A 27,223-nucleotide genomic window follows, 5' to 3' on the forward strand; every position below is an offset into this window, starting at 1 on the left:
TTGCTGTGAGCTGCTTTCTATAAAGCGGGATACAAATGAATAAATTAAAACAGGTCTAAGTTCCGTGTAGGATGACCTGGGCAAGCTTTGATTATCGCTGCAGTACAGCCGATATCCGCCCATAACCCACTTCCCAACACACCCCTTTGAGCTCTGGCTGCACAGCGGCCTAGAAGTGCTGCTGGACGTCCAGAAATTCAGTTTCATCCCAGCTATTAGGATGTTCAAGTGCCCACTTGGGCTGGGTTTTCGACGTTTCAAAGTTTTGAATATGAGCCTCGTACATGCATTCCCTCTAGTTTAACCCATGGGTTTTTTCCTATAAATTAATGGATTTCTCGACTCTTGGACTCTTTCTCTCTGTCTATTCTGATTGTATACTGGCTCATTTTGTAGTAATACTTTGTTGTGTACCATCGATTAGACGAGTGTTTCTCAAGTCGGTCCTGGAGTAACCCCTTGCCAGTTAGGTATTCAGGATATCCACAATGAATAAGCATGAAAGAAATTTGCATATAATGGAGGCAGTGTATGCAAATCAAGTTTATGCCTATTAATTGCAAGGGGGTACTCCAGGACCGACTTGAGAAACCCTGGTTTAGATGGCATGCTCCCAGAGTGGGATATCCAATTTAATTAAAAACTCGAAACATCACGGCACATAAAAGCTAAAAGGCCCATCCAGTCTGCCCACCCGCAGCATCCACTATCTCCTCCTCTCCATAAGAGATTCCATGTGCCTGTCCCACGTTTTCTTGAATTGAATCGTGCAATCATGGGCCCTGAATTTAGCCACCAGCTATAACCTTCAACAATGAGCATAACTTTCCCAGCATTACCACTGACCCAATGGTCTGGCATATTCTTCCTTTTTTTTCAATCATGGAGCAATCAATCATTTTCAGACACTGCAGTTGTTCACAGCCCGATAAAACGCTGCCAAAAAGCCACAAACTGCAAACAAAATGAGCAGGGTTAGATCAAGGGACTTTGGTGTCCTGAGGTAGATAGAGCAGGGTTCTCAAATGTTGGTCCTCGAGGGCCACAATCTAGTTAGGTTTTCAGGATCTCCCTAATGAATTTGCATAAGATCTATTTGTATGCACTGCTTTCATTGTATGCTAATAGATCTCATGCATATTCATTGGGGAATCCTGAAAACCCAACCTGGCGAGGGCCAAGGTTGGACAGCCCTGCTCTAGAGTGACGCAGAGCCCTGCAAGCGATCTACAGAGACAGTCTGATTATCACCAGAGCCCTGCAGTGTGCAAGAGACACCATCAATGTCACCAAAGCTCTAGAGCAATGGTCTCAAACTCGTGGCCCAGGGGCTGCATGCGGCCCGCCAGATACTATTTTGAGGCCCTCAGTATTATAAAGAATGATTCTTTATGGAAAATTTGTGCCTTAAGTGTCCGGTGGTCGCGTTCTGGAACATTGCCCATCTCACTGCTGTAACTTCACGCAAGTGCTTTCCTGGGTCTGTATGCGATTGTCCGCTCCACTCCACCTTACAATTGCGTACAGACGCAGGAAAGCGCTAGCGTGAGGTTACAGCAGTGAGGTGGGCAATATTCCTGAACGCAACCACTGGACACTTAAGGCACAGATTTTCCATAAAGAATCATTCTTTATAATACCGAGGGCCTCAAAATAGCTGGTCCAAAATCTTATCTCTTGCAGATGATACTTTGATAGTTTTTCAATTTCTGCATGTTGCACTGCTTTCAACTGTGTATAGCTGAAATTATCAGAAGCAATTAAGGAAAGATTTATAAACTATAGTTTATAAATCTTTCCTTAATTGCTTCTGATAATTTCAGATTTCAGATAATCTACATTTTGGATTTGTAGGTACTTACCTCATGCAAAGTTGCAATTTCTTTAATAAGACATGAACTATTTTTTCTGTGGCCCTCCAAGTACCTACAAATCCAAAATGTGGCCCTGCAAAGGGTTTGAGTTGGAGACCACTGCTCTAGAGTGAGTCAGAGAGACTGTCCGAATGTCAATAGAGTCCTGCAGGGAGCAAGAGACACCATCAATGTCTACAAAGCTCTAGAGTGACTCAGAGAGACCATCTGAATGTCACCAGATTCTCAGCCGCCCTTACCTGAAGCAGTCTGAGTGCCAGTCTGAGCCCAGGGCCTGCAGGTACTGCCCATCATAGATACACTCCCCACAACTCGCACACAAGGGTAAGTCATTTCCTGTATGAGGAGGAGGAAAAGGGGAGAGAAAGCAAAATGTTATTACACTCAAGGCATTTTCATGCATTTTGCCAATTAGGAGTTTGAGCATAAATGTTTTGAGGGAAATGAGCAGACCCAACCTCTTGAGAGAGAGAGAGAGCGACAGAGAAAACTGATCTCTGAAAAACTCAGACCTAACGCTTTCATAGATCCTGTGTACTAATCTGTGACCCCTAGTTCTGAGCTACTGGGAGAACGGGATATAAATCTAAATAAATAAATAAATAAATAAAATAAAATAGTTGTGTGTCCCAGTCAACCTTTAATCCCCATTTCTGACCAGCTGACACACTCTTAGGACCCAGGCCCTAAAACCCACTCCAGTACCTGTAAGACCCACATACAACTCCAGACCCACTGCATGGATTCAGCCCCTGATCTCAGTGCCACACTTGTGATCCAACCACCCAATTTCAAGGACTTTCTAGAGATTTATGTGTAAATAAATTGAAATAAAGGTTTAGGTAAAGGATCACTTACAGGTCATAGACCTGGGGGGCCGCCGCGGGAGCAAACTGCTGGGCACGATGGACCCCTGGTCTGACCCGGCAGAGGCAGTGCTTATGTTCTTAAGTATAACAGTCAGATTTAACTCATTGTCTGTATGACAATTTTTGGGGGGTGGGGGAAGCAGGTGGTTTAATTCTGCTTGGCATTGATCAATACATCATCCTGTCCCCAGTGAAGATGGGTAGCAGGGTGTTAACCCTTTCATATCCTACAGAAGTCTCCATCAGATGGCCAAGACGGGATCTCTTTTTCTCTTGGCTCAATGCTTTGTCACTTAATCCTGGTGAATAAGTGATCAGATTCCCACTGGGACACTTCAGATGCTGACTTTGATGGATTGTAAGACAGGGAAAAATTAATTCATGAACCAGGAAGAAGGAAACAGAAAAATTCTATTCTGAGAAATAAAACCTTAACCTCAGTATAGTACAAGAAGCCTGACCGTGAATTTTCCTGGCTGTCCTCAGAGCACTCTGGGAGTTGTAGTCCACCTTGAGAAGTGTCACTTAAAAGCAACAATAGCAGCCAAGCTCTCAAATGATGAATATCAGCCCAGAGAGAGGAAACATCCCTCTAGAAAACAATCGGGAACCGGGTAGTGCGCTGAGCCGTCTTTTGGCAGTTGCCTGGCACAAAGAGTTATAAGATCCCCCCTTTCCATTCTGGGGAGATTCCAGTGTTTAAATAACCTCTGCTGTTTGCACTATATTCAGCTACTTTTCACCCTGCATGCATCACATCCAGTTTTCAAAGGCAAACTAGGCACATGAGCCAGAGTCAGTAACGGGACTTAAAAACTGTCAGCACTATTCTATAAAGGTGAGCACCCTTGGTGAGTGAGCACTTCACAGGATAGTGGGTAGCAGTCACTCTGCTGAAACCATATATAATGCATTCCCAGTATTCTATAACACTGTGTCCAAATGTCATATCCCTTTTTGGGTTGCACTCTATGGGATTTGGGTGCCTAGTGTTACAAAACATGAAAGCATAAGAATTGCCACACTAGGACAAACCAAAGGTCCATCAAGTCCAGTATCCTGTTTCCAACAGTGGCCAACCCAGGTCATAAGTACTTGGCAGAAACCCAAATAGTAACAATATTCTAGAGCTGAGATTGTGATGTCATAATACCTCATTCCACCAATGCTTAAGAGCCAACCTCATCAGTGATGTCACAATGCCTTGACTGCCCTATACTTGGCTGACATAAGAACATAATTGCCATACTGGGACAGACTGAAGGTCCATCAAACCCAGTATCCTGTTTCCAACAGTGGCCAATCCAGGTCCCAAGTACCTGACAGAAACCCAAAGAGTAGCAACATTCCAGAGCTGAGATTAACATAAGAACATAAAAACTGCTTTCCCCAGATCAGACCATAGGTCCATCTAGTCCAGCGACCCGCACATGTGGAGGCTACGTGGGTGTTCCCTGATGAAGACCTTGTTTACCCGTTTGCAAGAAGGTGTGCATCCAACTTGCCCTTGAATCCTAGAATGGTTGTCTCCATCACAATCTCCTCCGGGAGAGCATTCCAAGTGTCCACCACTCGCTGTGTGAAACAGAACTTCCTGACATTTGTCCTGGGCCTGTTGCCCCTCAGTTTCAGTCCATGACCTCTTGTCCGAGTCACATTTGACAATGTGAATAACGATGTTTCTTGCTCCATTTTATCAAATCCTTTTAGTATTTTAAAAGTCTCTATCATATCCCCTCGCAGTCTTCTCTTCTCGAGGGTGAACAATCCCAGTTTTCCGAGGCATTCTTTGTAGTTCAAATTCTCCATACCTTTTACTAGCTTCGTGGCTCGCCTCTGCACCCTCTCCAGCAGGGTTATATCCCTCTTTAGGTAGGGAGACCAGTGTTGGACACAGTATTCCAAGGGTGGTCTGACCATTGCCCTGTAAAGCGGCATTATGATGTCTGCCGATCTACTCGTGATTCCCTTCTTTATCATGCCCAACATCCTGTTTGCTTTCTTTGCCGCCGATGCGCATTGAGCCGACGGCTTCAGGGTCCTTTCTATCAGTACTCCCAGGTCCCTTTCCTGTTTGCTCTTGCCCAATGTTACACCTAACATTTTATATTCATGTTCCTTGTTTTTCCTGCCTAGGTGCATCACTTTGCATTTTTCTATATTAAATTTCATCTGCCACTTTTCCTCCCATTTCTCTAGCTGGTTCAAATCTCTCTGGAGTTCTTCGCTATCCTTTTATGACCCAACTGCCCGACATAGTTTTGTGTCATCTGCAAACTTGATTAATTTACTTGTTGTTCCCTCTTCCAGGTCATTTATGAAGATATTGAATAAGATGGGCCCAAGAACCGAGCCCTGGGGCACACCGCTTGTCACCTTCTCCCAGTCCGAGAACTTCCCATTTATGCCCACCCTCTGCAATCTGTTCTCCAGCCATTTGCCTATCCATCTTAGTATATCCCCTTCTATTCCATGGCTTTGTAGTTTCCTCAGAAGCCTTACGTGTGGAACCTTGTCGAACGCTTTCTGGAAGTTCAAGTATATTATATCCACCGGGTCTCCGCTATCGATTTGTTTGTTCACCTTCTCAAAAAACTGAAGTAAATTCATCAAACATGACTTCCCCTTCCTGAAACCGTGTTGACTGGCTCTCATCAGGTCGTGATTTTCTAGGTTGCACTATGCTGTCCTTGATTAGTGCTTCTACCATCTTCCCAGGAACCGACGTAAGACTCACGGGTCTATAGTTGCCCGGTTCTCCTCTCGATCCTTTTTTAAGATTGGGATGACATTCGCTATCTTCCAGTCGTCTGGTATTTGCCCGGTTCTAATTGACAAATTAGCTAGGGATTGTAATAGCTCTCCGATTTCTACCTTAAGCTCCTTTAGCACTCTCGGTTGAATTCCATCTGGTCCAGGGGATTTGTCACTTCTTAGTTTGTAGATCTGATAGTGTATCATGCCCAAATCCACATTCACTGTGGTGAGGCTTTCCTCAATTTCTCCCTTGAATGCTCTCCCTGTTTCGGGCATTGATGTAGTGTCCTCCTTGGTAAAGACAGACGCAAAGAATGAATTTAGCCTATCCGCAATCCTCTTGTCTTCCTTGATACACGCTTTTCTCCCTTGGTCGTCGAGAGGGCCCACTGCCTCCTTTGCTGGTTTTTTTCTGCTGGTTTTTTCCCTTTTATGTATCTAAAAAAGGGCTTAAAGTTTTTGGCTTCTTGTGCTATCTTTTCCTCATAGACCTTTTTGGCGTCTCTTACCACCTTGTGACACTTCTTCTGGTCGACCTTGTGACTATTCCAGGCCTCCACTTTTTAAACGAATTCCACATTTCCACTTTTTAAACGAGTTCCTCTTATCCCTTACCGCATCCTTCACCTTTTTAGTTAGCCAAGCTGGTTCTCCTTTGTTTTTATTTTTCCTTCCTTTGGATATCTGTGGAATGTAGAGATTCTGTGCTTCGGTGATGGTATTTTTTAGTAGGGACCAAGCTTGATCGACCGTTTTGATCTCGGCTGTCCTTTTCCTGAGCCGTTTTTAACCATGACTCTCATGCTGTCATATTTCCCTTTTCTGAAGTTAAAGGTTGTGGTTTTGGTCTTGGTTTGTTTCCCCTTCCCGATGCCAATTTTAAAATTGATTATGCTGGGATCGCTCGTCCCCAGCGGGACCGTGACTTCTACATCTGTTGTCCTTCTAGTTATGCCATTTAGAACTAAGTCCAAGATTGCGGTTCCTCTTGTCGGTTCTCCCACCATTTGTTCTAGGAAGCAATCCCCTATCATTTCCAGGAACTTTGATTCCCTGCCGCAGTTTGAGATTCCTAGGTTCCAGTTTATCCCCGGAAAGTTGAAATCTCCCATGATCGTTACGTTACCTGTTCTACATCCATGTTTGATTTCCTCTCTCATTTCTGCGTCTGTTTCTTCCGTCTGTGCTAGGGGTCAATAGTGGAGGCCAATTTTTGTGTCTGCTCCATTTTGTCTAGGAATCTTTATCCAGAGGGACTCCAGTTTTTCTTTTTCTTCCTTCTTCCCTTCTCTGATGGACTCTACTCCTTCTTAGACATACAGGGCAATACCTCCTCCTTTTTGCCCTATTCTATCTCTTCTGTATAGATTGTGATGTCATAATGCCTCATTCCACCAATGTCTAAGAGCCAACCTCAGCAGTGATGTCACACAATGCCTTGATTGTCCTATACTTGGCTCACATAAGAACATTTAGAATTGCCATATTGGGACAGACTGAAGGTCCATCAAGCCCAGTATCCTGTTTCCAACACTCCAACCCAGGTCCCAAATACCTAGCTAGATCCCAAGTAGCAAAACAGATTCTATGCTTCTTATCCTAGGAATAAGCAGTGGATTTCCCCAAGACATCTCAATAATGGCCTAAGGCTGTGTGCTGTGGCGAGATTCCAGGTGTGCCGCAAGACACCAGTGAGGAGGAGAGGCGCTGGTGCTGACACCAGCTGACTGCCTCTCACCGGCACTTCTCCTCACCCCTCTCCCCTACTGGCATAGTAATAGCAAGCTCAGTGCCCCACATGAACCCCTAATTTGTCCAATTAAGATCAAGATCAATTATTTCTTTCCAAGTTCTTATTTTCTATTTCATATATTGCCTTCACAACCTGACTACGGTACCTGGGCCAATGGAGGGTTAAGTGGGATCCTCAGGGTGCTGAGGCAGCAGTTCTAGCCACGAGTTTGAATTCCTCCACGCCACTGCTTAATGGCTCCTTAACCATTAATTTGCATATGCATCTCAGGATCACAATATTCATGGAATTGTTTCCATTTGAGAATCAGCACCTGTGAAGTCAGTGTGGTAAAAGATTCTTTACCCACAGGGACTAAAATCCCAGGAAGGAATGCTACTTTGCCTTCCCTGATCTGAATACGCTCACAGGATTCCTCTTTTTAACCCAGTTAAATATATGTCCGCGCTATTGCAGTCTATTTGAACTTTTAACTGGGCAAAGGAGAACAATTTTCAGACAAACCAGTTATCTGCATAAAGGCTTTGAAAACTGTCATCTCACCTGATCAAGCCAGAAAGACTAATCCAGTGCTGGTTTTAATGCACTGCACAAAGGAAAAGCTTAACCCTACAGATGTGCTAAATCAAACGCAGGATTGGATACATCCTTTTTTAAGCTAATCTATGCCTTGCTTGGGCTCTGCTGCTGATTTTTATCAGAATCATTTTCAGATATAACACATGTAAAGCATGAATACAGCACAGACAGCTGAAGAGCAAATCTTCAGCACAGCCCCATGAATAAATTGCACTGGGAGCAGGAACACAGCATAAACCAATGGTCTCAAACTCAGACCCTTTGCAGGGCCACGTTTTGGATTTGTCGGTACTTGGAGGGCCTCAGAAAAAAATAGTTAATGTCTTATTAAAGAAATGACAATTTTGCATGAAGTTTATAAATCTTTCCTTTTGGCTAATAATATTGTAATTTATAGCTAAAGAAACATATGATCAAGAAACTTTTTTATTTTACTTTTGTGATTATCATAAACATACCGAGGGCCTCAAAATAGTACCTGGTGGGCTGTGAGTTTTGAGACTACTGGCATAAACAGAAGAGTGAATCTTGAACTGCTCCCATGCACACACTGCACCAAAAGCAGGCAGATCCCCAGGCATATAGTAGGAATACAGCACAGACAGATGAAGAAAGAATCTCCAGCAGAGCCCAAGGCATAGATTGCACCAGGAGCAGGAATGCATCGCACTGGTACACACACACAGCATAAATGTCATAGCAACTCAGAGGAATTGGGGGTTGTTGTTTTTTTAAACATGGATTGTGGTCCAAAACAAAGCATGCAGACTTATAACTGTGAACAGCACATGAATGAATACAAGATAAATGAAGGCATGCATCCAGACCAAATTCATCTTTTGGAAGCCCAGAAAGCGAGTACAAATGTCCACCAGTGGCTGGAGCTGACCAGCAAGCAGCTGCGCGACTGAACTGACCACATAGGCTCCAATGCACCTCTGTTGCAGTTTAAAAGCCCCCCCCCCTGAACCCCGGGGCTTAGGGGGCTGGGTAGAGGGAGATTTCTGCACCCTCCCCTCCCCTTCCCTCCAGCTTCGCCCCCCACTGACCTTCCTCCTCGCCCATGTGCTCATCCCTCCAGCTGCAGCAGAGCAGCATTAACCTCATTCACTCCGCTTTGGCCGAGCTTGCAGAGGGGGCGATCGGTGCGGAGACTCCGCCGCTCCCTCTCTCCACCGGCCCTGGCAGCGTCTCTTGGGGAGAGGGGAGGGAGGGCTGCGGGGAGAGGGAGGGAGGGGGAGGCTGGCCAACCGCGCAGCATTCCGGAGAAAGCATTAACCCATCACCTCCCTCATCCTGCAGAGATGGTTAACACGCTGAGCCCGTTTCAGAAGGGAGATTTTGCTGCATTTGAACTCGCATCCAAATGCACTGAATTCAGTGTATTTAGGTGCATATTTGGTGTGTAAATGAAACTTGTCTAAAAAGTATACAGTCTGCATGAATTTGAAATAATTTGTATATATATAATTTTATCTTTATATATATATATATATATATAAATCTTAGTTGTAATATGATAATATGTATTTCTATTTTTAATGGAGTTCTTTTCAATTGTGATGTAAACCGCTTCGATCCTTTTTGGCTGTATAGGCGGTATATAAAGATTTTAATAAACATAATGAAATCTTGGATTGGACCAAATCTCTCCTGATCTTGGCAGCTCCGGGATCCTTTTGAGGCTTTGCAAGGGGAGCATTGGTTGGGGAAGGGGTTGCTTTCCAAAATCTTTCCTTCTGTTGTTTGGAGTAAAAGTCCCACTTCTGTACTTTTCCTCTCCTAATCCCCTGACTGCTGATGCTCAGATAAAGGGATTGCATTGTGCAATTAATTTTGCACTGCTTCTAAAGTTATCCGCTGTACTGGACTAAGCACATTTCTGACTAGTTGTAAAACAGAATGAGGAGCTTAATGTAAAGGATGGTGACCAAGATACAAGGGCTGTTCAAAAAGTATCAGACCTTAATTTTTCTTGGGTAAACAAATAAAGCTAGGCAGGCTTGGTTTGATGCACATATGTAGGCGACCCTAATGCACATACTTGAACTTTTTCCCGCCAACAGAAGCAATCAGCCGCCGGCACACCGCCGATGAGTGAGGAAGTGTAAGTGAGCGCCGTCCGATTTTCATTTTTGACAAAATGACAGAAAAAGTTGAACGCTACTGCATTAAATTTTGTGTAAAGCTGGTTAATTCCCAAGTGGAAACGATCCACAAGATTCAACAGGCCTTCGAGGACAAAGCAATAGGCACCGCACAGATAGAGTAGTACAAGCGCTTCAGAGATGGCCGCACATCAGTGGCGAGTGAAGCACGTTCTGGTAGGCCCTCAGCATCCAGAAATGTGATCGTCATTGACCAAGTGAGGACCCTGGTAATGCAGGATCGTCGAATCACGATCAGAGAACTTGCAGATGAGGCGAGCATCAGCGTTGAATCCATTCATTCCATTTTGACTGAGGATTTGGGCTTCAGGAGAATTTCAACGAAGTTTGTGCCCAAGCTGCTAACAATCGAGCAGAAGCAACTCCGTTTGGAGATCGCACAGGACATGCTGGAGACTATGAACAGTGATCCCAACTTCCTCAGCACAGTGATCACTGGCGATAAGTCCTGGGTTTATGGATATGACCCAGAAACCAAGTTGATGTCATTACAATGGAAGCATTCAACATCCTCGAGGCCAACAAAAGCAAGACAGGTCCGTACCAATGTCCAGTCATGCTGACCGTCTTCTTTGACTCCAGTGGCATGGTTCATCATGAGTACACACCACATGGCACAACCATCACCAAGGGGTACTACCAAGAGGTTCTGCATCACCTTCATAACACTGTGAGACACAAATGGCCGGACCTGTGGGCAGCAGGCAATTGGCAGCTACATCACGATAACGCACCTGCCCGTTCTTCACATTTGATACAGAGTTTCCTGGTCAAACACAACACACCTGTGATTCCTCAGGCTCCCTACTCTCCCGACATTACTCCATGTGGCTTCTGGCTTTTCCCCAAGCTCAAAATGCCCCTGAAAGGGACCAGATTTCAGTCAAGAGAAGACATCATGCAGAATGTGACAGACCAGTTGCAAGCAATCTCGAAAGAGACTGCTTCCGACAGTGGCAGAACCGTTGAAGTGTGTGGCAGCCCAAGGGGACTACTTTGAAGGAGATTAGTATAAGATTGTTGTATCTGAATACGAGTATTTTTTTATGAATAAAGGTCTGATACTTTTTGAACGGCCCTCGTATACAAATAAATCACAGATCACATTCCAGTGGAACTGGAGATGGGAATGGAGGAGGGCTGTTGTCTCGCCATCAGCAGAGCTGCCAATTTTCCCAGGTCTAGGAGGGAGAGTTTTTCAGCCAGTCCTGGGTTTTGTTTGGTTTTTAAATTTACACCCCAGTGCAGTGTGGGATTTGTAGTTTTTTGGTTCGACCCATTCACATCAGTGCTGCGGTTCCCTTAATGCTCGGGATGAGTCAGAAATCCAGGAGTGCTCTAATCAAATCGCTCCAGCATCTGGGTCATTTAGCAGTTCAGGGAGAGCCGGATTAGCTGCACGGAGTTGTACATCTGATTTCACTAGAATTTTATTTTATTTTTTTTAAAGGAATTACATTGTCAGGGCTAGAGATGGCACCCCTGCAACACAGCATGTTTGGAACAGGCCAGCCCCCTTCCCTCCCTCCAGTACAGCTCTAAGGGAAGTGGGAGGGAAGAATCCACTAGTTTTGTTGCTGTGAATGCATTATGGGACAAAGCCAAAGCTGCTGAGAAAGCACTTCTTCCTGCTGGGGAGGAAGGGGGGGGGGGGAACACAGTACATGAAGGCAAATAAAGACCCGCATGAGCCATCCAATCTGCCCGACAAGGGGCCCAGAGCTGCATTCCTTCGTGATCAAAATATTGGCATCGCAAACTGGAGAGCTGGCGATTTGTCACAATGCCAACCACAAATAAGCAGTCTTGGAAGGCTGGTTTAATCATTTGGGTTGCAGCACAGTCCAGATTCATTGTCAATACTTGATTAGACCCAACAAAGCTGCTGTGCTATCAGCCTTAAGGTGTCTTGCAGTGTTTCTGTGGGTCAAATCTAGGCGTGTTTCAGCTCTTGTTAAATTTCATTCACCTTTTCTTTCTGGAAGCCCTAAATCATACTGCAGTGCTACTCACACAGATGACATCTCTTACATATTCAACACATGCTGATCCTTGATCATATAGTGAGCTATTAAAAAAAACCCAAATACATCTCCGCTTCAGTCAGAGGCTTATATGGGGAGATCCTATGGTGGTAATTTTCAAAGCAATGGAAGCATATTAAAGGGGGATCAACAAAGAGATTTCCCCCTGAAGATTGTTAGTCTCAGCCTGCTTAATAGGGTTACCATATGGCTGCAGAAAAAGGAGGACGGACTGAGACAGCCAGATTTTTACTGCCATCGCTTTCAATGGAAATAAAACCCAGATGTCTCTCAGTCCCATTGCTTTCGGTAGAAGTAAATGCTAGATGTCTCAATCCGTCCTCTGGTTTTCTGGAGCCGTATGGTAACCCTAAAGCTGCTTATAATTACACGAGGGCTTCCCTAGCACAGACTTTAGGGGGGAACAGTGAAGGGGGGCTCCGGAGACATGTTTAGCTTGATGGGGGAAGGAAATAGCAAACGTAGAAGGCATGCACTCAGGCTTGGATGTTATTTCACCCTCCTCAGGCACTTGCACAAAAGGGTAACCGTCATGTGCAGGATGCCTTTGGCACAGATTGCTTATTTTGCACTAATTTTAAAAAAAGAGACGGGAGGGGAAGGATAAGGCTGAGGAGGAGAGAAATCTACGATAGCTGAATAGTGGGTGACAGCAGCCAAAGTATGAAGACTTCCAGTTTCTGCTTAACCTATCTATTGTCTTGCAAATCTCAGGTAGGGAGAGAGTACCACCTGCAAAGTATTATGGAAACTTCAGAGTCCTTTCCCCATTACATGGCTTTTTCAAAGGGATAAAGAATGCCTATCGTGTATTCACAAAGGTAGAAAGAAGAGCAAATGAGAGCAGGTATGGTTAAAAGGTGACATGAAAGAGGCTTATTAGAGCCAAAAGAACTGAAGAAAATAAGAAAAAACTTAAGCACTGGCAAGTTAGACGCAAAACATTGATAAAGAAGGCTACGAAAGAATTTGAAGAGAAACTTGCCAAATAGACAAAACCACATGTAAACCGTTCTGGGCTCCCCCGGGAGAGCGGTATAGAAATTTGAATAAATAAATAGTAACAACTTTTTCAGGAATATTTTTAGTATTTATATACCACTAATAACCATTTTTCCCTTTCTGTCCCAGTGGGCTCACACTCAAGGAACAGCAGTGGCGTAGCGAGGTGAGTGGCGCCCCTCCCCGCCCCCTTCCCTTCCTCCGTACCTTTTCAATTTTCCAGGCACAAGCAACATCATGAACTTGCTGCCTGTGTCGTGTCAGCTATCCCTCTGACATCACTTCCTAGGTGCGGGGCCCGGAAGTGACATCCGAGACAGGTGACACTAACACGGGCAGCATGTTCGTAATGCTGCTCACGCAGGGAAAATTAAAGAGGTATGAGGGAAGGGAGCAACAAGGGGGCGGAGAGAAGGATAGGTGCCTGCGCCCCTTACAAAGACCAAGCCTGAGACGGAATGCACCTCTGCCCCCCCTACTACACCACTGAGGAGCAGCATGGGATTTGAAGCTCTAATTACTGTGCTACACAATCCTCAGAAAGCCTGTGAGGGAATCTGTGGGACCATTGGATAATCAAGGAGCAAAAGGGGAACTTAGGGAGGATACGGCCTTAGAAGAGAGACTAAATTCTTTGCTTCGGTCTTTAGGAAAGAAGATGTAAGAGATCTACCTTAACTGGAAATGTTTTACAAGGGTGATGATGCAGAGCAACTAAAAGAAATCTCAGTGAACCTAGAAGATGTACTAAGCCAGATTGACAAGTTAAAGAGTGATAAATCACCTGGACGGATGGTATACATCCCAGGGTACTGAAAGAGCTGAAACATGAAACTGGACTTCCTGCTTGCTTAGAGTAAAAGCTGTTCTAAGATCATTAAGGAAGGCAGGACTAACAATCAATAGAAAAAAAAATATGCTCATTTGCCCAAGAGGAAATGAAATTTATGGGCTCTCATTAGACAGGGAGAGGTTAGGCCCCTTTTACATAAAGTAAAGAGTGTTGTGAAATACCCACTACCCCAGAATAAATGTGAACCAAGAGGGTTCCTAGGCCTAATTGGTTGTTATCATTGGTTCATTACTCATTTCTCCACAAAAGCCTAATCTCTATCTGATATGTTAGCAAAAGTTCATCCCAACCAACTGCAATGGGGACCTAGTAAAAGAGAGGCTTTTTGGATAATGTATGATGCCTTATGTCAAGAGCCTGTATTAAAAGGGACTTGGGTGTGATTGTATGTGATGATCTTAAGGTGACCAAACAGGTTGAAAAGGTGATGGCGAAAGCTAGAAGGATGCTAGGGTGCATAGGGAGAGGTATGGCCAGTAGGAAAAAGGAAGTATTGATGCCCCAGTATAAAACTTTGGTGAGACCTCATTTAGAATATTGTGTACAATTCTGGAGATCGCACCTCCAAAAAGATATAAAAAGGATGGAGTCAGTCCAGAGGAAGGCTACTAAAATGGTGCATTGGTCTTCGTCATAAAGCAAATGGGGACAGACTTAAAGATCTCAATCTGTATACTTTGGAGGAAAGGCAGAAGAGGGGAGATATGATAAAGACATTTAAATACCTACGTGGCTTAAATGCGCATGAGTTGAGTCTCTTTCATTTGAAAGGAAACTCTGCAATGAGAGGGCATAGGATGAAGTTAAGAGGTGATAGGCTCTGGAGTAATCTAAGGAACAGTAGATGTGTGGAACAGTCTCCTGGAGAAGTTGTGGAGACAGAGACTGTGTCTGAATTCAAGAAGGCCTGGGATAGGCACGTGGGATCTCTTAGGGATTACTGCGGATGGGCAGACTAGATGGGCCATTTGGCCTTTATCTGCTATCATGTTTTTATATAATCTGTGTTCAGAAATGTTTTTGTAAACTACAACTACCTAGGAAATTCCTGCAATATCTTGAAGAGTCCCAGTTTCAGTGGATTATTGTAATGGGTCTGTCAGAAAAACAAATTCATAGATTACAAGCAATTCAAAATGCTGCAGCCAAACTGATTTTAGGTGATAAAAGATTTGATTGTTGACCCCTTGTTTAATTCAGTTACATTGGCTGCTGATCTGAGCCAGAATTTAATTCTAATTTTTATATTTAAATTTCTTTATGGCTTTAGCCCTATATGAAAGGTTTTATAGCACTCTCAGTGGATGGCAGCACTTGAAAATACACCAGGCTTTGAATCCAATGTTAGGTGTGTCTAAACACATGGCTCCAGAAAAAGGAGTTTTCTTCAACCAGTATCACAGAGCCTCTTTAAGTAAATCTGTGAATTGCCTTAACTAAACTTTATATAAATTACTTATTACATGAAAGTGATGTGCCTCAGATCCACCACCTCGAAAATAACGTGAAACATAAAGTTCACCAGCACGGGTTGTCACGGGACCATCATAACACCATCAGGTCCCACCACCTCACTCTTGCTTTTTATGTTGTTTTAATTATCACTTGAAAAGCATTACTTATCTTATTGCATGCTGCATCTCTGAGGCGGTTTTTGCTGTGATTCTGTGTCTTGAATAAGTGTATTCCTACATGCTATACCCTCCGATCTGGCCCCCCGATTAAGTTTCGCCTTTTCACAGCTTCCTCAGGAGGGGATGTTAAAAAACAAAAAAATCACTAGTGGAACATGTCACCATTAAGCGAACAGGGTATGGACGTTTAGGTTAGGTAGGGAACACTTACAGGTCATGGATCTGGGGGGGTCGCCGCGGGAGCGGACTGCCGGGCACGATGGACCCCTGGTCTGACCCGGCAGAGGCAATTCTTATGTTCTTATGTACCAGTGTAACAGATTGAGGCATCCGGGTTTTACTTCCATTGCTTTCAATGGAAATAAAACCCAGATGTCTCAGTCCATCCTCCTTTTACTGGAGCCGTATGGTAACCATAACTGAACCCAAAGAGGATCGGCATGACAGCCAGGCCTCCACTCATTATCTCTCTCTCCTCTCCCCCCAAAGGTAATCATATTTCTCAGTTTCACTCCCCCAAACCCTCCCTCCACACTCGGTACTCTTTAAACCTTCAATTCTTCACTGGCAACGACTTGTGCTGGCCCTAAGCCTTCCCTCTGATGCAACTTCCTGTTTCCACATAGACAGAACCAGGAAGTTGCATTAGAAGGAAGGTTTAGGACTGATACGAGTGAAGAACTTAAGGCTTTATAAGGTACAGGGGAGGGAAATGTTTAGGGGAGTGCATTTAAGAACACCTGCATGGGAGGGAAGGGAGAGATGCCAGGAGACTTCAGTTGCTAGAGCTTGGGATCAGAGAGAAATACATGGGGACACCCCACCCCATCCCTATGAACTCCAAAATAGTTCTGTCATTTTTGATAAAAAACAATCGCACTCTTTTTGTATGAATGAGATTTTGTACTGTTGTGGGAATGAGATGGGAAAGGGGCCAAGCTTTGTCCCCAATGTCATTCTCAGCTTGGTGATTCCTGCTGTGCTGTTCTGTTGTTGGGTGAACCTGAGCCCAAAGTGAGTGGGCCTAGCCACAGGTGGGCACGCTATGAGTTTTGAGCATTAGCTGTGCACACAGACTTGCTCTGGTATCTCCACATAGCTAATTTAAATCCGATGCTAGCTATTCAACTCAGATGAAAAGAAGTGCCCCTGAAGCCTAGAAGGTTGAGCCCATTGCCGGGTCTTTAATGCAAGGTTAGCTTTAATAAGGATTTTATGCTTGTTTCTTCTCTTTACTGCAAGCATACAGGACCTGATTTTTTTCTGACCTCACTGATGACGGGTTACATAAAAGGTACAGCTGAAGGGAGGTGTGTGGACTTTTGACAAACATTTGCTATTGCAAAAATGGACTTGGCTTTCAGAGTAACATGTGCATGTGTACATGTATGTGCTGGAATGCTGTACTGCACATAAATATTTTTATTTCAAAGACTTGTGTGCAAAGAGCCAATGCACATACAACTTTTGAGTGCCAAAACATTTTTGTGTGCAAAATCCAGCTGCTGCTACCATAGACCTGTGCATATCTGTGTCTGGCGTGCTCTCCGATGCTAGACAGTCCGTTTGCTGCATTGAGGGCTCCAATCACTTCAAAGCCCATAGGGATTTCATGGGCGCTGAAGTGTTTGATGCACAGCAGCCACTACCATGGCTTTGTAAAAGGGGGGGCCAAGGGCATATTTCTTTGTGCATTAGAAACTCTTTGGCGATCACCTCTCCCTCCTACAATTCATCGTGGCCCTTTAAGAGCTGCCAGTACGGCGAGGCCCCTTCATCATGGGACAAGTTTCTCATGGCCCTACCTCACATGGTGCTTGTGTTGGGAGGCAAAGCACAGTTACTTACCGTAACAGGTGTTATCCAGGGACAGCAGGCAGATATTCTTGACTGATGGGTGACGGCACCGACGGAGCCCCGGTACGGACAATTTTAGAGTGATCTCACTCTAAGAACTTTTAGAAAGTTCTAGCTCGGCCGCACCGCGCACGCGCGAGTGCCTTCCCCGCCCGACAGAGGCCGCGCGGTCCCTCAGTTAGTATAAGCCAGCTAAGAAGCCAACCCGGGGAGGTGGGTGGGACGCAAGAATATCTGCCTGCTGTCCCTGGATAACACCTGTTACGGTAAGTAACTGTGCTTTATCCCAGGACAAGCAGGCAGCTATTCTTGACTGATGGGTGACCTCCAAGCTAACAAAAAGAGGGATGGAGGGGAAGGTTGGCCATTAGGAAAACAAATTTTGCAAAACAGATTGGCCGAAGTGACCATCCCTTCTGGAGAATGTATCCAGACAATAATGAGATGTAAAAGTGTGAACTGAGGACCAAGTAGCAGCCTTGCAGATTTCCTCAATAGGAGTGGAACGGAGGAAAGCTACAGATGCTGCCATTGCTCTGACTTTATGGGCTGTGACAGAACCTTCCAGTGTCAGTCCGGTCTGAGCATAACAGAATGAAATGCACGCTGCAAGCCAATTAGACAACGTACGTTTAGAAACAGGACGTCCCAATTTATTCGGATCAAAGGACAGAAAGAGTTGGGGAACTGATCTGTGGGGTTTCGTACGCTCCAGATAGTAAGCAAGAGCCCTTTTACAATCCAAAGTATGCAGAGCTTGTTCCCCAGAATGAGAATGAGGTTTTGGAAAGAAAACAGGTAAAACAATAGATTGGTTGAGATGAAATTCAGAAACAACCTTGGGGAGAAACTTTGGATGTGTACGCAGAACCACCTTGTCATGGTGAAAAACCGTAAAAGGTGGATCTGCAACCAGTGCATGAAGCTCACTGACCCTCCTGGCAGAGGTAATGGCAATAAGAAAAAGTACCTTCCAAGTGAGAAATTTGAAAGGAGAGGTAGCTAAAGGTTCAAATGGAGGTTTCATTAAAGCGGAAAGAACCACATTGAGATCCCAGATAACCGGAGGGGCTTTAAGAGGTGGTTTCACATTGAAAAGCCCACGCATGAACCTGGATACCAGGGGATGAGCTGAAAGAAGTTTTCCATGGACTGGCTCATGAAAAGCTGCAATGGCACTGAGGTGGACCCTGATGGAAGAGGACTTCAGGCCAGAATCAGACAAAGAAAGAAGATAATCCAACAACGTCTCCACCGCTAGGGAAGTGGGATCAAGGTGATGAAGAAGACACCAGGAAGAAAACCTCGTCCACTTTTGATGGTAACATTGTAGAGTGGCTGGTTTCCTGGAGGCATCCAGAATGGAACGAACGGGCTGAGACAAAAGAGTATCAGTCGAGTTCAGCCCGAGAGATACCAAGCCATCAGGTGTAGAGACTGGAGGTTGGGATGCAGAAGGGTTCCCTGCTGTTGCGTAAGCAGAGAAGGAAACAGAGGAAGAAGAAAAGGTTCCCTGGAACTGAGTTGAAGTAGAAGGGAGAACCAATGTTGCCTGGGCCACCTCGGAGCAATCAGAATCATGGTGGCTCGTTCCCTCTTGAGCTTGAACAAGGTTCTCAACATGAGAGGTAGAGGAGGGAAGGCGTACAGGAACAGATTCGACCAGTCGAGGAGAAAAGCATCTGCTGTGAGACGGTGTGGAGAGTAAAGTCTGGAGCAGAAACGGGGCAGCTGGTGATTGTGAGGAGCTGCAAAGAGGTCTATCTGAGGAGTGCCCCATTGAGTGAAGATAGACTGTAGAGTTACAGGGTCGAGTGTCCACTCGTGAGGCTGGAGAATTCTGCTGAGTTTGTCCGCTAATGAATTCTGTTTCCCCTGAATGTAAATAGCTTTCAGGAAGAGATGATGGTCTATGGCCCAATTCCAGATCTTTTGGGCTTCCTGGCATAAAAGGCGAGAGCCTGTCCCACCCTGTTTGTTGATGTAGTACATCGCAACCTGATTGTCTGTGCACAACAGAAGGACCTGAGGAAAGAGAAGGTGTTGAAAGGCCTTGAGGGCGTAAAACATCGCTCTGAGTTCCAGGAAATTGATTTGATGCTTCTTTTCCTGGGCTGACCAAAGACCCTGAGTCTGGAACTCGTTCAAGTGAGCTCCCCATGCGTACAGAGAGGCGTCGGTGGTGATGACTAGTTGATGAGGAGGCTGATGGAACAGAAGACCTCTGGATAGATTTGAGGATACCAACCACCATTGCAGAGACTGACGAAGAGATGATGTCACAGATATGTGTCGTGAGCAAGAGTCCGACGCTTGGGACCACTGGGTCGCAAGGGTCCATTGAGGAGTGCGCAGGTGAAGACGGGCATGAGGTGTGACATGAACTGTGGATGCCATGTGTCCCAAGAGCACCATCATTTGTCTTGCTGAGATGGACGGCAGAGGAAGTACCTGGTGACATAGAGACTGAAGGGTCTGAAGCCGATTGGATGGCAGGAAAGCTCTCATGAGGAGTGTGTCTAGGATCGCTCCAATGAATTGAAGTCTCTGAGTGGGAATGATATGAGATTTGGGTAGATTGATCTCGAATCCCAGAAGTTGCAGAAACTGGATGGTTTGGTTGGTGGCCAGAAGGACCGCTTGGGCAGAAGTGTCTTTGATCAACCAATCGTCCAGGTAAGGAAATACCTGCAGGTGGTGAGAGCGCAGAAAAGCCGCCACTCACAATGAGACATTTGGTGAATACCCTTGGAGATGAGGCGAGACCGAAGGGCAGCACCTTGTACTGGTAATGACAATGATTGATCATGAATCGGAGATATGGTCTTGAGGTTACATTGATCGGTATGTGAGTGTAAGCCTCTTTGAGATCGAGGGAGCATAGCCAGTCGTTTTGATTTAGAAGGGGATAAAGTATGGCTAAAGAAAGCATCTTGAATTTTTCTTTTACTAGATGCATGTTGAGATCGCGAAGGTCCAGGATGGGTCTGAGATCTCCTGTCTTTTTGGGAACTAGAAAGTAACGGGAGTAGAATCCCTGCCCCTTTTGATCTAGAGGAACTTCCTCTATAGCGTTCAGAAGGAGGAGGGATTGGACCTCCTGAATAAGGAGGGCTGATTGAGGACTGTTCAAAGCAGACTCTTTTGGCAGGCTTTGAGGTGGGAGAGTCTGAAAGTTGAGAGAGTAGCCGTGGCGGATGATGTTGAGGACCCATTGGTCCGAAGTGATTACTTCCCACCGGCTGAAGAACAGAGAAAGTCGACCTCCTATTGGTTGAGGCAGGAGAACAGGAACAGGGATACTGGCTATACTGCGGAGAATGAAGTCAAAAGGGCTGTGACTTCTGCTGAGGAGGTTGTTTCGCAGGTTGCTGCTGTTGCTGCTGTCGGGGAGGCTGACGTTGCTGTTGCCTCTGACGTCGAGGTTGTTGAGCAGTGGTAGGCAATGGACGGGCTGTGAAACGGCGTTGATAAGCCGATTGCTGCCTGTATGGTCTTGGTGGAGGAGGCTTCTTTTTATTCTTGAGCAGGGTATCCCAGCGCGTCTCATGAGCCGAGAGCTTTTGGGTGGTAGAGTCCATGGAATCCCCAAAGAGCTCATCCCCTAGGCATGGGGCGTTGGCTAACCGATCTTGATGGTTAACATCAAGCTCGGATACCCGAAGCCAGGCCAAACGGCGCATAGCCACCGACATAGCTGTCGCTCTGGATGTAAGTTCAAAGGTGTCATATATGGACCTAACCATAAACTTACGAAGTTGGAATAGAGACGACAAGCAGGAGTGAAAAGATGGATGTTTTCTTGAAGGAAGATACTTCTCGAAGGAAGCCATGGTGGTAAGGAGATGCTTTAAATAAAAAGAAAAATGAAAAGCATAATTACTAGCTCTATTTGCTAACATAGCGTTTTGGTAGAGCCTCTTACCGAATTTATCCATGGCCCTTCCTTCTCTGCCAGGAGGGACAGATGCATATACACTGGCTCCTGAAGTCTTTTTAAGGGTGGATTCGACAAATAAGGATTCGTGTGGAAGTTGAGGCTTGTCGAACCCAGGAATGGGAATTACCTTGTATAGAGAATCCAGTTTACGTGGGGCCCCTGGAACAGTTAAAGGAGTCTCTAAATTTTTATAGAAAGTTTCCCTCAAGATGTCATGAAGGGGAAGCTTCAAAAATTCCTTTGGAGGCTGATCAAAATCAAGGGCATCCAAAAAAGCTTTAGACTTTTTGGATTCAGCCTCCAAAGGAATGGACAAAGACTCACACATCTCTTTCAAGAAATTGGAGAAAGAGGAAGTGGTCTGTTTGGAGGATGGGTCAGGGAGAGCCGAATCCTCCTCCTCTGAGGAACATTCTCCTTCAGAAAGAAAGGGTTCCTCTGAGTCCCCCCACAGATCAGGGTCTCTGACATGGGAAGAATGGTCCCGAGACTCAGGTGTCGATGTTTGCATGTGTCGGGTTTTGCGTACCGACTTACCCGACCTCATCGATACCGAGTCAGGCGATGTTATCGGTCGCACCGGTGCCGAAGTCTGTACCGATTGATGGTGAGCTGTCGGCTCCGGTGCAAGGACTGGCATCGATACCGATGAAGTTAGGTGAAGCGGTACCGAGACAGTAGAAGCAGGCAAGACAGGTTCGACAACCGGTACCGACACGGGTTGATGTACAACCGGTACCGATGGCTCGGTGCGGACTGGCACCGGAAGGTTCGGTGTCATTATAGCAGGAAGGAGTCGTTCTAATTGCTCCTTAAGCTGCACATGAAGGATGGCCGTAATGTGGTCATCGAGGGATGGCACCGGTACCGCTTTTTTCTTCTGCGGTACCTGCGGTGCCGCTCTACGCCCCGGAGATGAGGAGCCCGATGTCGAGGGACTCACCTCAATAGGGGCGGAGCGCTTCCGCTGGCGTCTAACCGGCGGCAGGACTGGGCTCACTGCACTCGAGGCCGGAAGACGTTCCAGCGGGGAAGGCTTCTTAGCCGGCTTACCTGACTGTTGGGATGCCGGTGTGGAATCACGCGGCGTCGAAGACGAGGGTGCCGACTGAAGCGGTGCCGAAGCCGGAGTCGAAGGAACGGGGTCGGACATCTCGGCACCGAATAACAAACGCTGTTGAATTAAGCGATTTTTTAAAGTTCTTTTCTTTAAAGTAGCACAGCGGGTGCAAGAAGAGGCCTGATGCTCAGGACCCAAACACTGCAAGCACCAGTTGTGTGGGTCCGTGAGAGATATAGGCCTAGCACACCGCTGGCACTTTTTAAAACCCGGTTGAGGGGGCATGAAAGGGAAAACGGCTTCCGCCAAATCGAAGGCCGAGGCTTCGATGGTGGCAGAAGGCCCCGCCGGGGAAAAACCGAAATTGAAGAAAAAAAAAAATGTAAGATTGTTTTTTTTTTTTTTTTTCAAAATAAAAGAAAGGTGAAAGAAATCAAACGTTTACGCGAGCGGGAAGGCAAGTTAAGGAAAAAATTTCAACAGCCGTTGAAAACGCGTCTTCTTAGCTCCGCGGAAACTAAGAAACTGAGGGACCGCGCGCCTCTGTCGGGCGGGAAGGCACTCGCGCGTGCGCGGTGCGGCCGAGCTAGAACTTTCTAAAAGTTCTTAGAGTGAGATCACTCTAAAATTGTCCGTACCGGGGCTCCGTCGGTGCCGTCACCCATCAGTCAAGAATAGCTGCCTGCTTGTCCTGGGATAATGTCCCCCACAACCCCCGATCAGCACTCCATCTTGATCCACACACCCCTCTCGATCCAGCATGCCAAAGTGTCATTCTGAACTTGCCCCATGATGGAAGGGCTGTGCTGAACTGGTGGCTTTTAAAGGGCCCCGATGAAGCGTCCCATTGCACTCTGTGCTGTAGTATGTCTGCACACCTGAGATATACCAGTACCCATCCTCCCACTTGGCCCCATTCATGGACTTTCCTTCTGCTCCATAATAATTTCTGTGCATGCATCCATTATCAAACCCATTCTATGCCCCTGTGCAATCCATTCTGCTGGACCAAGAAAAGGGTCTCAAGAAACCAAGGCGATCATGTTTCATTTAAAATCTGTCCTTTATTAGTCTTGTTTTCTGAAGCAGTACATTTTAAAAAAAATTTTATTTTTTACAAAAAAAAGTGTTCCATCCAAGTTATATCAAGGTGATTAAAATACACATGTGTAGAGAAGCTTCCAGATACAAAGATTCCATCCCACAACAAAACATGACAAAAAGAAACCCAAAATAAAAATATTTTCTGATCTATACAGCTAGACATGGAGAAACTTACTAGTTGTAAGCACGCTGGCTCAAGAGATGGACGGTACGGTGCTGCCATGGGCTGGTTATTAAAGAGGTTACAGCAGCAGGGTAAAGACAAGTCTGAATTACATGCGCCTCTTGGCAATTGTGGCAGTGGTGGGATACGAGGTGGCCACAGGGCTGATTTCTTATTGCCTTCAAAGCACCAGGACTTTCTCTCTCCTTCTCCCCCTAGTACATCCTCATGGGGACTTTAAGGGTTTACAGAGTCACGGCCTGTGAGCTGGGGAGAAGCAAAGTCAAGACAGTCTAGCAGTAATCTGGAGGCGTTACATGCACCTTAGAAATGGTTAACGCTTAAGGCAGGCCCGGAGGTTTCTATTTAATGCAGGAGAGGACCCTATGATAGCACCATTGCTAAGAACTGTGGGAGAGATGTCCCCTGGCTCCCCTAGATTTCCTGCTCTGTGAGCTTCTCAGCAACATTAGTCTCCCTCCTCCTATAACATAAGTAATACAAAATCCCATAGGATTGCACCAGCAGACAAATGCAAACCTCAAAGAGAATTCATGAAACAGGAATGGTCTGAGCTGAGTCTATAAGTTAACAAAGTTGGGGAGCAGGATATGCGGGTGGAGATGGAGAAACCAAGAGAAAAAGGCTGCAGGCTCTAGCTATAGGTTCAAAGTACAGTTACAGACCTGGTTGGCTGGCTACAGTGATCCCTCCCTCGACAAGAGCAGCCATGTAAACAGGGAAAGACACAAGAACATGACGCCAAATTGTCTAAGGGCAGGCGTCAGTGGACTCAGTCTTAAAAGAAGAAACACCATCCCGGGCAGAGGGTGCCACAGGTAGGTGTGAGAAGCATGCCCTGCCATAAGGGTGTCTTGTTAACCTAGCCACACACAGGAAACTGATACATGCCAATCCCCCTTTGATCTGACCCATGCCACTGCATGCAACACTAGCAAGTTGACTCTTGGGGTCCTCGCAGCATTTTCGGCAAAGCAGCAGCAGAAGCAGTAGGATCCCCTGACTGGGAACGGAAAGGTAATCTATAGCACCACAAGAGATCCTGGGAATCCCTTTGCTTTGGGTTAGGGGATGGGATTCTGAGAAGAAAAAGTGGCTTCTCTGGAGAAGGTGGTCTAGGCCATGCAAAGGGTGTCTGTAGGCATTCCCCTTCCTCTATAGGATGTCCCACGTGGATGGGTCAGTCCAGGCCGGCCTATGGTTTGCTCTTCTATCTCTTGGCACAGAAGCTGTCCAACTGGAATGATCTAGCCGTGGACTTTGTGCGGGGCGGGGGGCAGGCTGGGAGGGAAGAGGCAGGTGAGGAAGGCCAGGGTGGATTGGAAGAGGGTCTAGGGAAGAGGCAGGGCAGGGTGTAGCTTAGTTTTATTATTTGTAAAACTCAAGGTTTACGTTCTAGACCATACAGTAGCACCAATGTTTATGAGGTTGACAGAAATCTGGCTCGGTTACTTCCTCCTCCGACCACAGTACTTTCCTGGCGCACAGCCAGCACCACCTAAAGACAATGAAAAACACAGGCTGATCAGGAAAGAAGCCTCAGTTTATCCCAAATCAAGAAAAGGATGGGATGGGGAGAAAGAGAAACATGGAAACCCAGAGTTTAATCACACGTGTCATGATCACAAATTTGCTCAGTCCTGAGCATATGATATTAACCGTGTGCCCACTGCCCACCTTCTCTTTCCTGATGTGACATTATCAGGGTTTTACACCTGCTCCCTGCTTAGGGTTACCAGATTTACCTGGACATATCCTCTTTTTAGAGGACTGTCCAGGTGTCTGGATGGTTTGCTGGACTAGAGGAGTTTTGGATTCACTCTCGCCAGATCAGCCGCCACCCTGGATTCAGGTATGGCTTTCTGAGATTCCCCAGTACTCCCCCACCCCCACCCCGGGCGCTGCAATTTCAAAACACTGGGCAGTTGGCAAGGTTAGCAGCGTGATCCTGCTGCCGTCGGCCTGCCCTGGAAGTCTTCACTCTGCAGCGTCCTGCCTAAGTGGGAACAGGAAGTGCCGTAGAGTGAAGACTTCCAGGGATTGCGTCACTGCCGGAGGAAGGCAATCCTATTTGTCTTGGTTTTAAATGGCAAGGTAAATCTCAGCATATCAAACATGCCTTAAGACCTGTTGTGGTCTGTTTTAGATGGATTGCGTTAATTTGCAGTAAAGTTTGTCTGTTTATTGAGATAATACCAAAATAAAACAACGGTCTATCATTCGTCTTCTGTACAGTTAGGTGACACTTATAGGGCCAGATTGGTGGTATATAAACCTCTTAATAAAGAAAGCATCAGGAGATATTAATTCACTAAACAGAAAAAGTCCATACAATCTTATGTATTAATGTCAAAATGATAAGAAATTCAAGTGATGTATACAAACCAATTTATCAATTACTTATGCACTTGATGTAAGAGATAAAATGAATAAAGAATTAAAAAAAAAAAAAAAGAAGAAAAAGTCCATACACAGGTGTAATATAAATTTTAGGTGTTAATGGATAAGGATTAATAAATACATCCAATGCAAAAAAAAAATATATATATAATAGTTGTTTATTGGACAAACTCTGGCAAATCCTGTTCCTCTCATAATCTCTCACTCCTCCCCCTCCAGCTTATCTTGTGGCTTCCACTCAGTTTTTTAGCCTTTTCTGCATTGACAGCTAAGTGACACAAACATATATATTTGATTCTACCGCAAAAAAGGTACACAGTTATATCTGTAGCACTACAATTCTGACACACAGTGATTCTTGCATGCTCAAAGAACATATTCTTCTTACATCAAATATTCTTTTGTGGCCCAGGTGGGGGGGCTGGAGAGAAAGAGAGAGAGGATGCGCTGGGGGGGGGGGGAGGGGCAAGGCACTGTGGGTAGGGGTGGGGCATGGGCGGGGCCAGGGCAGAAATCTTCTTTTTTGACTTAACAAATATGGTAGCCCTATCCCCGCTGGCTCTGGCAAAGTTAATTTAAAAGATCCGATTGCATCTCTCCTGGCCCAAATAGAACATTGGATGATCAAATTTAAACTTACGCTTTTTCTTGCCAGCCCGAACAACAAGATTACGGATAGAATACTTCAAATAAATGGTCAGAATGTTGCTATAGCCACGTCTATTCCACTTCCAAGATTTGTAACAGAGTAGACACCGAAGAGGGAGTGGAAAATATGAAAAAGGATCTGCAAAAGTTAGAGGAATGGTCTAATGCCTGGCAACTAAAATTCAATGCAAAGAAATGCAGAGTAATGCTTTTGGGGATTAATAATAGGAAGGAACCGTATATGCTGGGAGGAGAGAAGCTGATATGCACGGACGGGGAGAGGGACCTTGGGGTTATAGTGTCCGAAGATCTAAAAGCGAAAAAACAGTGTGACAAGGAAGTGGCTGCTGCCAGAAGGATGCTGGGCTGTATAAAGAGAGGTGTAGTCAGTAGAAGGAAGAAGGTGTTGATGCCCCTGTACATGTCATTGGTGAGGCCCCACTTGGAGTATTGTGTTCAGTTTTGGAGACCGTATCTGGCGAAAGACGTAAGAAGA

The 27,223-nt window shown here is 45.6% G+C and overlaps 2 protein-coding genes and 1 long non-coding RNA gene across 9 annotated transcripts in view; 1 reads left to right on the top strand and 2 right to left on the bottom strand.

Annotated features, from left to right (window-relative positions):
• LIMK1 (LIM domain kinase 1) overlaps positions 1 to 9,025 on the bottom strand; it is a 72,306-nt gene extending 63,281 nt beyond the window's left edge. Inside the window, exons 1-3 of one of the 2 annotated variants that reach the window (XM_033921772.1) lie at positions 8,882 to 9,025; positions 2,114 to 2,210; positions 847 to 954 (exon numbers count right to left, since the gene is read on the bottom strand). In XM_033921772.1, the coding sequence (XP_033777663.1) occupies positions 847 to 954; positions 2,114 to 2,210; positions 8,882 to 8,939 (263 nt within the window). In that variant the 5' untranslated portion in view covers positions 8,940 to 9,025. The remainder of the gene's footprint in view (positions 1 to 846; positions 955 to 2,113; positions 2,211 to 8,881) is intronic. The other variant, XM_033921774.1, reaches the window with a different exon arrangement.
• The window catches only part of LOC117348986, a 92,515-nt gene that overhangs the window by 48,420 nt on the left and 16,872 nt on the right, over positions 1 to 27,223 (top strand). The gene's annotated exons all lie outside the window — the stretch shown is intronic.
• The window catches only part of ELN (elastin), a 178,662-nt gene continuing 174,874 nt past the window's right edge, over positions 23,436 to 27,223 (bottom strand). For all 6 annotated transcript variants that reach the window (XM_033921781.1, XM_033921780.1, XM_033921779.1 and 3 more), the window contains one exon: positions 23,436 to 25,177. In XM_033921781.1, the coding sequence (XP_033777672.1) occupies positions 25,128 to 25,177 (50 nt within the window). In that variant the 3' untranslated portion in view covers positions 23,436 to 25,127. The remainder of the gene's footprint in view (positions 25,178 to 27,223) is intronic.

Source organism: Geotrypetes seraphini, chromosome 15 (assembly GCF_902459505.1).
Source record: "Geotrypetes seraphini chromosome 15, aGeoSer1.1, whole genome shotgun sequence".
NCBI lineage: Eukaryota > Metazoa > Chordata > Amphibia > Gymnophiona > Dermophiidae > Geotrypetes > Geotrypetes seraphini.